Here is a 15929-nt window from a genome sequence, read left to right on the forward strand (position 1 = left end):
AATTGCCCGGCGTTTCCCGGGTGCTTGGAGGCGTGTGTTGAGCAAAAAATTCTTTTTTTTTAATTAATGGTAGTAGTACTGCGAAGGAGGAAAAGAACACGAAAAAAAAAAACAAACATAAAAAACGTGACTTCTTTGCTGTTGCGCCCATCGCCAAACCGGAAGTGACGTAGATTTAAATTAAGGCTAGTAATCGAAAGAGGGGATGGCTTTCGAAAATATTGGCAAAAAAAAAACAACCCCTTCCTGTAGAAAAGTGACCAGTTAAGGGTAAAGGAATTAATGTTTTTGGCCAATTTTTTCGATATTTGTCGTCTGAAGGGTCTAGCTTTAAAACGATACCGATCTTGAGAAAATCTGTCGCCTCTGTCGAAAGTTTTAGGCAGACATACATACATACATACATTTAAACAGACGGATGAGATTTATGTAATAGGTTATTCCCTTATTGTATTTTAAGCTTTAGCATTATCTATTGTATCAAAGACAAATATAATAATTGGCTGGATGGTTAGAAATAGTTGTTTTAAAGATATATCAAGTTATAATAAGGCTGTACAAAGAAACGGATGTTTACTCTGCGACGTTAAAACATTATTTAATACTGGCAGGACTTGTGGAAATTCTACATAATAAAAAATATATTTAATCAGCAAATATGTTTTAATTAATCTGAAATTTTCCTGATAGCGCAAAAAATATTTTTTTGGACAGAAAAACTAATAACATGCAGTAAATACGAGTTAATTAACATTTCTATGAAAATAGTGTCCATTATATTTTAAATATAGAAATGACAAAACGAGATAAATTAATAAGTAATCATAAATAATCAGAAAGTAATATTGTGCTACATAGTTCAATACAAATAATAAAAGTCACATTATAAGAGACAATCTTTAATTTACTTCTTCAGTCCAGCACCAATGTTCTTTTTCTTTTTTGCTCACTTTCTTTCGAATGTCCCCGTTTTTATGTTTCACTGCCTTCTTTCTTCGGTGGAGAACCACTGCATGTTGAAATTACTATGAGTTCCCTTCTGACGCCATTGCGAAATTAAAAGCGAGGCTACATCAAAGGGAAATCACTTTCATATTCATGTCCAGGGTTGCCAGATTGGTCGTTTTAAAACCAGGTTTCGCGAATTTTGCAAGTTTTGAAGCAGTTTGGTCTTTAAAAATTATATTTGGCCTTTTTGAAAGTGTAACGTACGGACTAATGAAGGGGCAAGCATAATATTGTATGCATGTGACTCTACGCAACAATTTTTGATAAAAAATAAATAAATACAAAAATTGTTTCTACTTTAACCAAACCAAAAGTGTTTTTGCTTAAACACAACATTCTGTACTTTACACGCTTATGTAAATTTAATGTCATCAGCAGCGGCCCTACACCACCCCCCCCACACACACATATGTATGTAGTTATATACATATATATATATATATATAAGAGAAAGATGCTTTGAAGATGTTTATAGAATCCGCACCCACATAAATTCCTTTACTTATTTTTTGTTGTCAATATAATTCCATATTAATATCTTCCATTTTTTATTTTTGCTAATATATAACTTTTATACCCTAATTCTTACAAAATGTCGGTGTGGTTCTTGGCCACACACAAAAAACTCCCCAAGATGGCCTCTACCAAAGCCAGAGAACATCTTCCAAGTTTATGTTATCATCATATCGTATGGAGATTTTATTGTTGACATTGATTCGCCTGATATTTTTCTAGACAGAATTATTTCTAAAAAGATATCAGGTACGTATGTAACGAAAAGTTACATATGGCGGGAAAATGAGGGAATGAGTTATTACTTCTCCTATGTTCTCTTATGGTGTATTCTTCTACAACGTGTTGGGTCTACGTGTGTAATGGTATACAACGTCACACTAGGAGGTCCCCCATCCCAGGCTTTATTTTATCATCCTTTGAGAAAGTGGTTAGTTTATTGCTAACTGACTAACACGCCCCTACAGAGAAATGCTGACGGGGCGGGTCTACCCTGGCATATTTTTACGAGCCAGAAGTCTCTTCTTCTAGGATGCTAGTCTTATCAATTCACACTTCCCGGCCTTGTGTCACATCTGCCTACCGTGAAAGGAAAATGGACAACGACCAAAGTGGGAAGATAGGGATTACTAGCAGCAGATGTAACTGACGTCATATCAAGAATAGATTCTATTGAATGCACGGATGTGATTCTGACAGAGTGGACCTGGAAGTAATGGCAAGTAATGGGTGAGTCGCCATTACAATGACGCTGATGTGTGTCACTCAGTGCTTTTTATGCAAATCGTTCCAGACAAGGCATGAAGGCACTTGATGTAATGAGCTAAAAAATAGCACTTCAAGGTAAAAAAATTGCAAATGATAAGTGTTAAATGAAATAGATTCTGATCTCTTAAAGAAAAATACGGATCGTGTTTACCAAGATTATCAGATTTAAGTCTTTGTAACTTTTTCCTAAAATACGTACTAGAATTGTTCGCAAGGACTTGTGGCGCAGTGGTTAGAATACTTGGAAAAATCACTTGCGAAAGTGATATTCTCCTGAAAGTTGAAGGTTCAATTCTCAGTGTGGGCAACAGAAAAATACAATTGCAGATTACTTCGAACCTCTAGCCAATCATGGCTGATGGAACAAGAGCATGCTACCTCTGTGAAGTAAATAAAGGGTTCCTATAGCAATTCTATCTAAATTCTTGAGTTCTACACCTGAAGAAGGTCAGAGGTTACATCAATCGAAACTTTTGTGGAAAATGTCACTCAAGATGAGAAAAGTAGTCCGATGAATCCAAATAATGCAAATAGCCAATCCTCATCTCAAAAATTCAGAAACATAATTCCCTTCATTTGATATTTTTAAAACCTATTAAAACAAAACTAATTTGCATATAATTTTTAGAAATGCAGTCATTTTTTTACTTGATAGTTGTGTTCAGTTTTTTTTATATCCAACCAAAACATGGAAGATTTGTATGCTGCACTCTGTAGATATGTACATAATAAATAGATACGTACATAATAAATAGATATATACATAATAAATAGATATATGCATGATAAATAGATATGTACATAATAAATAGATATGTACATAATAAATAGATATATGCATGATAAATAGATATGTACATAATAAATAGATATGTACATAATAAATAGATATATACATAATAAATATATATGTACATAATAAATAGATATGTACATAATAAATAGATATATACATAATAAATAGATATGTACATAATAAATAGATATGTACATAATAAATAGATATATACATAATAAATAGATATGTACATAATAAATAGATATGTAGATAAAAAATAGATATATATATAATAAATAGATATATACATAATAAATAGATATGTACATAATAAATAGATATATACATAATACATAGATATGTACATAATAAATAGATATGTACATAATAAATAGTTATATACATAATAAATAGATATGTACATAATAAATAGATATGTACATAATAAATAGATATGTACATAATAAATAGATATATACATAATAAATAGATATATACATAATAAATAGATATGTACATAATAAATAGATATGTACATAATAAATAGATACATAGATAATACATAGATATGTACATAATAAATAGATATGTACATAATAAATAGTTATATACATAATAAATAGATATGTACATAATAAATAGATATATACATAATAAATAGATATATGCATGATAAATAGATATGTACATAATAAATAGATATGTACATAATAAATAGATATATACATAATAAATAGATATGTACATAATAAATAGATATGTACATAATAAATAGAAATGTACATAATAAATAGATATGTACATAATAAATAGATATATACATAATAAATAGATATATGCATGATAAATAGATATGTACATAATAAATAGATATATACATAATACATAGATATGTACATAATAAATAGATATGTACATAATAAATAGATATATACACAATAAATAGATATGTACATAATAAATAGATATGTACATAATAAATAGATATATACATAATAAATAGATATGTACATAATAAATAGATATGTAGATAAAAAATAGATATATACATAATAAATAGATATATACATAATAAATAGATATGTACATAATAAATAGATTTATACATAATACATAGATATGTACATAATAAATAGATATGTACATAATAAATAGTTATATACATAATAAATAGATATATACATAATAAATAGATATGTACATAATAAGTAGATATGTACATAATAAATAGATATATACATAATAAATAGATATATACATAATAAATAGATATGTACATAATAAATAGATATGTACACAATAAATAGATATATACATAATACATAGATATGTACATAATAAATAGATATGTACATAATAAATAGTTATATACATAATAAATAGATATGTACATAATAAATAGATATATACATAATAAATAGATATATGCATGATAAATAGATATGTACATAATAAATAGATATGTATATAATAAATAGATATATACATAATAAATAGATATGTACATAATAAATAGATATGTACATAATAAATAGATATATACATAATAAATAGATATGTACATAATAAATAGATATGTACATAATAAATAGATATATACATAATAAATAGATATGTACATAATAAATAGATATGTAGATAAAAAATAGATATATACATAATAAATAGATATATACATAATAAATAGATATGTACATAATAAATAGATATATACATAATACATAGATATGTACATAATAAATAGATATGTACATAATAAATAGTTATATACATAATAAATAGATATGTACATAATAAATAGATATGTACATAATAAATAGATATGTACATAATAAATAGATATATACATAATAAATAGATATATACATAATAAATAGATATGTACATAATAAATAGATATGTACATAATAAATAGATATATACATAATAAATAGATATATACATAATAAATAGATATGTACATAATAAATAGATATGTACATAATAAATAGATATGTACATAATTAATAGATATGTACATAATAAATAGATATGTACATAATAAATAGATATGTACATAATAAATAGATATATACATAATAAATAGATATATACATAATAAATAGATATGTACATAATAAATAGATATGTACATAATAAATAGATATGTACATAATAAATAGATATATACATAATAAATAGATATGTACATAATAAATAGATATGTACATAATAAATAGATATGTACATAATAAATAAATATGTACATAATAAATAGATATATACATAGTAAATAGATATGTACATAATAAATAGATATATACATAATAAATAGATATGTACATAATAAATAGATATATACATAATAAATAGATATATACATAATAAATAGATATGTACATAATAAATAGATATATACATAATAAATAGATGTGTACATAATAAATCGATATATACATAATAAATAGATATGTACATAATAAATAGATATATACATAATAAATAGATATGTACATAATAAATAGATATGTACATAATAAATAGATATATACATAATAAATAGATATATACATAATAAATAGATATGTACATAATAAATAGATATATACATAATAAATAGATATGTACATAATAAATAGATATGTACATAATAAATAGATATATACATAATAAATAGATATGTACATAATAAATAGAAATGTACATAATAAATAGATATGTACATAATAAATAGATATATACATAATAAATAGATATATGCATGATAAATAGATATGTACATAATAAATAGATATATACATAATACATAGATATGTACATAATAAATAGATATGTACATAATAAATAGATATATACACAATAAATAGATATGTACATAATAAATAGATATGTACATAATAAATAGATATATACATAATAAATAGATATGTACATAATAAATAGATATGTAGATAAAAAATAGATATATACATAATAAATAGATATATACATAATAAATAGATATGTACATAATAAATAGATTTATACATAATACATAGATATGTACATAATAAATAGATATGTACATAATAAATAGTTATATACATAATAAATAGATATATACATAATATATAGATATGTACATAATAAGTAGATATGTACATAATAAATAGATATATACATAATAAATAGATATATACATAATAAATAGATATGTACATAATAAATAGATATGTACACAATAAATAGATATATACATAATACATAGATATGTACATAATAAATAGATATGTACATAATAAATAGTTATATACATAATAAATAGATATGTACATAATAAATAGATATATACATAATAAATAGATATATGCATGATAAATAGATATGTACATAATAAATAGATATGTACATAATAAATAGATATATACATAATAAATAGATATGTACATAATAAATAGATATGTACATAATAAATAGATATATACATAATAAATAGATATGTACATAATAAATAGATATGTACATAATAAATAGATATATACATAATAAATAGATATGTACATAATAAATAGATATGTAGATAAAAAATAGATATATACATAATAAATAGATATATACATAATAAATAGATATGTACATAATAAATAGATATATACATAATACATAGATATGTACATAATAAATAGATATGTACATAATAAATAGTTATATACATAATAAATAGATATGTACATAATAAATAGATATGTACATAATAAATAGATATGTACATAATAAATAGATATATACATAATAAATAGATATATACATAATAAATAGATATGTACATAATAAATAGATATGTACATAATAAATAGATATATACATAATAAATAGATATATACATAATAAATAGATATGTACATAATAAATAGATATGTACATAATAAATAGATATGTACATAATTAATAGATATGTACATAATAAATAGATATGTACATAATAAATAGATATGTACATAATAAATAGATATATACATAATAAATAGATATATACATAATAAATAGATATGTACATAATAAATAGATATGTACATAATAAATAGATATGTACATAATAAATAGATATATACATAATAAATAGATATGTACATAATAAATAGATATGTACATAATAAATAGATATGTACATAATAAATAAATATGTACATAATAAATAGATATATACATAGTAAATAGATATGTACATAATAAATAGATATGTACATAATAAATAGATATGTACATAATAAATAGATATATACATAATAAATAGATATATACATAATAAATAGATATGTACATAATAAATAGATATATACATAATAAATAGATGTGTACATAATAAATCGATATATACATAATAAATAGATATGTACATAATAAATAGATATATACATAATAAATAGATATGTACATAATAAATAGATATGTACATAATAAATAGATATATACATAATAAATAGATATATACATAATAAATAGATATGTACATAATAAATAGATATATACATAATAAATAGATATGTACATAATAAATAGATATGTACATAATAAATAGATATATACATAATAAATAGATATGTACATAATAAATAGATATGTACATAATAAATAGATATGTACAAAATAAATAGATATATACATAATAAATAGATATATACATAATAAATAGATATATACATAATAAATAAATATGTACATAATAAATAGATATGTACATAATAAATAGATATATACATAATAAATAGATATGTACATAATAAATAGATATGTACATAATAAATAGATATATACATAATAAATAGATATGTACATAATAAATAGATATGTACATAATAAATAGATATATACATAATAAATAGATATGTACATAATAAATAGATATGTACATAATAAATAGATATGTACATAGTAAATAGATATGTACATAATAAATAGATATGTACATAATAAATAGATATGTACATAATAAATAAATATGTACATAATAAATAGATATGTACATAATAAATAGATATGTACATAATAAATAAATATGTACATAATAAATAGATATGTACATAATAAATAGATATGTACATAATAAATAAATATGTACATAATAAATAGATATGTACATAATAAATAGATATATACATAATAAATAGATATGTACATAATAAATAGATATGTACATAATAAATAGATATATACAGAATAAATAGATATGTACATAATAAATAGATATATACATAATAAATAGATATGTACATAATAAATAGATATATACATAATAAATAGATATGTACATAATAAATAGATATATACATAATAAATAGATATGTACATAATAAATAGATATATACATAATAAATAGATATATACATAATAAATAGATATGTACATAATAAATAGATATGTACATAATAAATAGATATGTACATAATAAATAGATATATACATAATAAATAGATATGTACATAATAAATAGCTATATACATAATAAATAGATATACACATAATAAATAGATATGTACATAATAAATAGATATGTACATAATAAATAGATATGTACATAATAAATAGATATATACATAATAAATAGATATGTACATAATAAATAAATATGTACATAATAAATAGATATATACATAATAAATAGATATGTATATAATAAATAGATATGTACATAATAAATATATATGTATATAATAAATAGATATGTACATAATAAATAGATATATACATAATAAATAGATATGTATATAATAAATAGATATGTACATAATAAATAAATATGTACATAATAAATAGATATGTACATAATAAATAGATATGTACATAATAAATAGATATGTACATAATAAATAGATATGTACATAATAAATAAATATGTACATAATAAATAGATATGTACATAATAAATAGATATATACATAATAAATAGATATGTACATAATAAATAGATATGTACATAATAAATAGATATATACATAATAAATAGATATGTACATAATAAATAGATATGTACATAATAAATAGATATGTACATAATAAATAGATATGTACATAATACATAGATATGTACATAATAAATAAATATGTACATAATAAATAGATATGTACATAATAAATAGATATGTACATAATAAATAAATATGTACATAATAAATAGATATGTACATAATAAATAGATATGTACATAATAAATAAATATGTACATAATAAATAGATATATACATAATAAATAGATATATACATAATAAATAGATATGTACATAATAAATAGATATATACATAATAAATAGATATGTACATAATAAATAGATATATACATAATAAATAGATATGTACATAATAAATAAATATGTACATAATAAATAGATATGTACATAATAGATATATACATAATAAATAGATATATACATAATAAATAGATATGTACATAATAAATAGATATGTACATAATAAATAGATATGTACATAATAAATAGATATATACATAATAAATAGATATATACATAATAAATAGATATGTACATAATAAATAGATATATACATAATAAATAGATATGTACATAATAAATAGATATATACATAATAAATAGATATGTACATAATAAATAAATATGTACATAATAAATAGATATGTACATAATAGATATATACATAATAAATAGATATATACATAATAAATAGATATGTACATAATAAATAGATATGTACATAATAAATAGATATGTACATAATAAATAGATATATACATAATAAATAGATATGTACATAATAAATAAATATTTACATAATAAATAGATATATACATAATAAATAGATATGTACATAATAAATAGATATGTAAATAATAAATAGATATATACATAATAAATAGATATGTACATAATAAATAGATATATACATAATAAATAGATATGTACATAATAAATATATATGTACATAATAAATAGATATGTACATAATAAATAGATATGCACATAATAAATAGATATGTATATAATAAATAAATATATACATAATAAATAGATATATACATAATAAATAGATATGTAAATAATAAATAGATATATACATAATAAATAGATATGTACATAATAAATAGATATATACATAATAAATAGATATATACATAATAAATAGATATGTACATAATAAATAGATATGTACATAATAAATAGATATGTACATAATAAATAGATATGTACATAATACATAGATATGTACATCATAAATAGATATGTACATAATGCATATCCATTTATTGGTGCATATCTATTACATATGGCGATTTGGTATCTCAGTGTCATGGAGATTAAGATACTGGATTGAATAACAGGCATTACGATACTCGACCACATCATCAATGACAGCATTCGCATAATATTCATTCATATTAGCATTTTAAGCCATGACGTGGGCGTGACGTCACAGAAGGAAGAGGAGGAGAGCAAAGAGAAGAAAAAGGAAAAGATGGCGATTAGGAAGTGATACTTGACAAGCATACGAGTCTCTTCCTTCAGCTGTCTCTGGTGCAGTATCCTATTGCTAGTAATTCTAAGAAATAAACCGAAAACTTCACCTGTTTAAGTGATGCAATTGTGCTCTTGTCTTCTTCCGAAAGGGTCATCAGTTGGGCAACTTTCGTCCCATGCGTCATTATATCAGCGTTCAACTCGAGACATTTTTGCATCAACTGCCTTTCGTTTTCATGCGATGTCTTAAGAGAATTATGCAGTTTCTCATATGCTTCTGTGAATTTCTCCAAGTTGGCATCGCACTTAAGTTCCTGGATGATCTGGAAAATAAATTCCAATCAGACAAATTAAAAAAAAAAAAGAAACACAAACAACAAAACAGGAAGACTTCTTTTCTTTTTCTTTTTTTTTTTTTACTAAAATGTGTGCTTTTCCCCCCAGGGTTGTGGAATCGGAGTTAGACAGAATAGATTGTTTCATGAGTTTGAGCTAGAATCTGACTTTTGGAAATTCTCAGAATCGGAGTCAAAGTGAAGTTTTCGGGCTATTAACTACTAGTGATGGGACGATTCTAATATTGTACCGATTCTGATACAATTACCGATTCCATACTAAATTCCTGATTCCGATTCAATTATCAATTCCGATTCCGATTCCTTATAAATCTCTTAATATATAACTCTAGAACTATTATTTTTTCGTGATTACCATAAAACCCCATGTTAAATGTGCCGATATTTTCTCAAACGTAGAGATATACCTGGGGGGGATCTATCAATTTTAGTTTTATTGATAGTTTAACATCAATAAATGTTTATTGTTTTAACATTACTACCAACAGTGGAAGATTTTGCTGTAAATAAAATCAAATAAAGACAATCTAAAGGATCGTTTTTGGGATCGAAAAATAGGCCCAAAATTTTCCGATTCCTATACCCTTCAAAGTTTCGTTTTGTCCCAACACTATTGACTACACAACACTGTTTTCATCATTATTGGAATAGAATATCTTACACCCTTTTTACCTGTTGCGAAATCAGTGATAGGGAACAATATAGTGAGCACAACATGTTAAAGTAACGAACGCTTTCTTCATAATAACTGATTAAACTAGATTTCCCTTTTCTTACAGTTAACATGTCTAGATGCACTTATAGAATTTATTAATTTTAAACCCTGCAAAATGTTTTCGATTTTTTTCTGTTTGGTTTTCATTTTCATTAAATGACTGGACTCAAGTTAAACTGGAGGTTTATTGTCACCTGACGATGAATTTTTAGACTGCAGCAATAGATTTATATATTATAGTGAATTTTGTTACCTGGAATTCAATGGTTTTTACTTTTGGGTATTTAAAACCTGGAATATATATATATATATATATATATATATATATATATATATATATATATAATTATTTCCACAGCCCAAAGAACGCCGCAAACCACAAGAGCCATATCAGCCAATGAACCGAAAGTCTAAGACTCGAGTTTCACTCTCATTTGGGCTCATCAGTCAGACACATCCGTACCTGTGATTCAAACCCGAGACTCCTGCATGTAAGGCAAGCACTCTACCAACTGAGCAAACGCCCCGCACACAAGAAATTCTATTAACCAACACAGATCAAGCAAACCGCGACAAAATCAAATTGTGAAATAGACCTACTTTATCTCGACAAGGAACATGGTCATCCAACCAGCTGAACCTCAAGCCGATGTCTCACAAGTAGGGATTTGGAACATGAAAGGACAACGCCATCCAGCAGAGTTAACTTAACGAGCCATTTTTGTTATAGAATTTTCAGAATGTGAGAGATTATATATAATTATTTCCACAGCCCAAAGCAATCCCGGGTGCAGATATGTCTGACTGATGAGCCCAAATGAGAGCGAAACTCGAGTCTTAGACTTTCGGTTCATTGGCTGGCATGGTTCTTGTGGGCTGCGGCGTTCTTTGGGCTGTGGAAATAATTATATATAATCTCTCACATTCTGAAAATTATATATATATATATATATATATATATATATGTATATATATCTATATATGTCTGTATATAATGGACTCTCTCGTCGTGTTTGGTGCAGGAGAACTATAAATTCACTCTGTTATTCTCTGCTTTCAATGAAGTGTTGCCATAGATGGTAGTGTCTTCAGCATAAATGTCTGCAAATGATCTTAGGATGTGATTTGGGAGATCATTGAGGTAGATCAGGAAGAGAGTTGAGCCCATGATGAACCCCTGAAAGATTCCAGCATTAATACTATGAGCTTCTGATTTTTGCCTATCAACCACTACTCACTCTTATGAACCTATCAGAGAGAAATGATTTAATAATTGAAAAGACATTTCCAGCTATACCGTAGCTGGAGATTTTGTGGAGTAGACATTTATGCGCTACCCTATCAAATGCCTTTGATATGTCAAGAGCAATTGCCATAGAAAGCAAGCCTCCATCAAGAAATTTGTTAATCCTATGAGATATAACTGTTAGCACATCTGCTGTAGATCTAGCAGTATGGAAACCTTATTGCATGTCGCTGAGGAGGTTATTTTTGCTGAGGTGGTTGACTACTTTTCTATTTAACATAGATTCTAGCAACTTATTCATGATGCACAGGAGACTGATTGGTCTCTATTGAGAGGGAGATGAGCGATCACCTGAATCTTTAAATACAGGACATACTGATTAGGTTTTCCAGGGTATTGGAAAGCATTTTTCCTTAAGACAACGTTTAAATAGCTTTGTAAGTATGGCAGTTACTTCTGGTTGAAGCCTTTTGAGACCTATAATAGGAATGCTATCAGGTCGAATAGAGCACACACTTCTATTCAAGACCTTGTTTGTTATTTGCCAGAATTGGTGGGAACCAAACCACTGTAAAGCTACTTTGAACTTGACTGACTGAGCATACAACTCTCTTGCATTCATTATTATTTTTTTACAGTGGTTGCTGACAGTCCTGAAGGTGACTTTAGTCTCAGTAGATCCATTACATTGGAAGCAATGGAAATAGCAATTTCTGTGTGCAATGGCAGCAGCACATTCTGAAAAGAACCACGGCTGGCTGTTGGGTTTTTGCTGGAATTTTTTCAAGGGTATGAAGCTTTCTATACCTACAATTAACCATTCCGTCAGGTCTAATACTATGGAGGATACATTCTTTTTTAACATGGAATGCAAAGGTAGATCTGATATTTGTACGAAAGCTATCCTATTCAGCCGTAGAGTATCGATATACTGTACGACGGAGAGGGATGTTGGAAGATTTATTACATTTTGTTTTTATCTTAATGAAGACAACTGAGTAGTCGGAAGATCCTAGTGGGGACAGAACGGAAGACGAACAAGAGAAAAAGGTCCAGGAGACTTGCATACTGACCATCAGTGTCGAGCACATGGGTGGGTTCATGAACAATCTGCGTTAGGTCATAAGCAATGGAGAAATGGTGACAGAACCTTCTATCGTCATCTGTCTTGTTTGAGTGGGTTAACCATTCCGCATTATGAACATTGAAGTCTCCACAGACGTGAATGTTAGCTGGAGGATGAGCAGACCGGATGTGGTCATCTTTCTCAGATATGCTCTTAAAGATAGTAACCCTGCTGTTATAGGGGTGTTAGAGGGCAAATATAAATGCAGTGCTGTGAGCAAGTACAATCCGAAAGCACATATATGGCAATTTAGAGCCTTCTCTGGAGATGTGCCTACCACATGGAAAGCCATCTCTAATGTAAACACATATTCCATGTCCATGTCGATCTTGGGAGTCAGATTTGGATGTTAAATTAGAATATCCTTTAATTACGAACTCATCTAAGGAAATAGTCGGTCCAATGCCAGTTTTGCTTAGGAAGAATAGGTCTGGTTTGGTCTTCTGTAATTGGATTTCAATCTCTGGAATGTTGGAATATAGACTCCTGGTGTTGGAGAAGGAGACATAGTGGTGGGTGTCTATGTAGGAAGTTGGAGTTCTGGGTTAAATCGTGCATTCTTCTGGAGACTTTTCATGATGAAGTTTTAGGATTTGTGGAATAGATTGACAGACTTGATTAGAGCATGGCATAGAAGGAAAGTAAGGAAAAAAAAGAAACAAAGAAATATTTTTTGAAAACCATTATAGTTGAAGAAGAAGAAGAAGAAGAAGAAGAAGAAGAAGAAGAAGAAGAAGAAGAAGAAAGGAAAACGGGACGGGAAAATTGGCAGACGACAGGCAGAGAGAAAGGCGGAGAAATGAAAATGGCGAATTTCCCGCTGTGTTTTTAAATGAAACACACACACACACACACACGCACACACACACACACACACACACACACACACACACACACACACACACACACACACACACACACACACACACACATATATGACAAATTTATACTTACCTCTTGGATTTCATTGTCTATGCTTATGAAGGTATCTTCATCAACTGCTAATTCATATTTCTTTTGACTGCATTCTGCATCATCAGGCTGTTAATTTACATATTAAAAAAATAACAAAGAAATCCTTTACTTTTGCTGAAAACTATAATTCAATGATTCAAGTTGCCATAAAGCATAAATCATAATAACAATAAATGATAAAATTGTCTCCGAGATGGGTATATTTGCTGATGATACTACACTCTATAACAGACATGAGGGGGGAATGAATGAACACATATCTAAGAAAATGGCTACAACTTTAAAGGGAGACCTCCAATTTGTTGATTTTTTGTCGTTGTTTACTTTGAGTCATTCTTAGCTCGGCATACTTAGACGTATACGATTTTTCATCTATATATATATATTTTTTTTTACTTTCTTTCTCCCCACCCCTTTCTTTTAGCTAATTTTATTTTTTTATTAATAAAACTATCAGGTCGCCCGGGCATTGCTCGGTTGTAAAATATGCTGATGACATTTTGATTAACGCAGATTTCGTATTTATTATTATATTATATTGGACCCAATATATAGTAATGATTAAAACAAAAAAAATGAATCATGCGTCACCACCAAGAATCGAAACCAAAACGTTTAATTTATGATTTACTTTTTCCGTTGACGTTAATGACTGTACTATGAAGACATGTTTACTGCAATTAAAACAAGGCTAAAAAAGTTAAAAGCTATTACGTTACGCATACATATTCGTAACGCGGTCGTTCGACCTTCACCTGGCAAATTTTATTTATTTTTTTTTTCAATTTTCACACTTTGGCACCGATTTTTCTAGGCTAAAACCCAAATCTAAAGTTTTGCATGGATTCAAATACCCTATATATGAAGTTTCATATCTGTAAACCAAAACTTGACAGAGGAGTTTGGTAGGCAAATTTTTTAAACAAATATATATACGCATACATAAATATATATAGAAAGAGATTTGAGTTTACTATAATCTTTTTACGCAAATATTAC

The 15929-nt window shown here is 25.9% G+C and overlaps 1 protein-coding gene across 1 annotated transcript in view; it reads right to left on the reverse strand.

Moving 5' to 3' along the window:
• Positions 1-15929, reverse strand: part of LOC145245768 (cilia- and flagella-associated protein 58-like) — a 139643-nt gene that overhangs the window by 104734 nt on the left and 18980 nt on the right. Inside the window, exons 2-3 of the mRNA XM_080107377.1 lie at positions 14910-14996; positions 10620-10835 (exon numbers count right to left, since the gene is read on the reverse strand). Of these exons, the coding sequence (XP_079963503.1) occupies positions 10620-10835; positions 14910-14996 (303 nt within the window). The remainder of the gene's footprint in view (positions 1-10619; positions 10836-14909; positions 14997-15929) is intronic.

Source organism: Euprymna scolopes, chromosome 23 (assembly GCF_053919585.1).
Source record: "Euprymna scolopes isolate OS-2025 chromosome 23, ASM5391958v1, whole genome shotgun sequence".
Classification (NCBI taxonomy): domain Eukaryota; kingdom Metazoa; phylum Mollusca; class Cephalopoda; order Sepiida; family Sepiolidae; genus Euprymna; species Euprymna scolopes.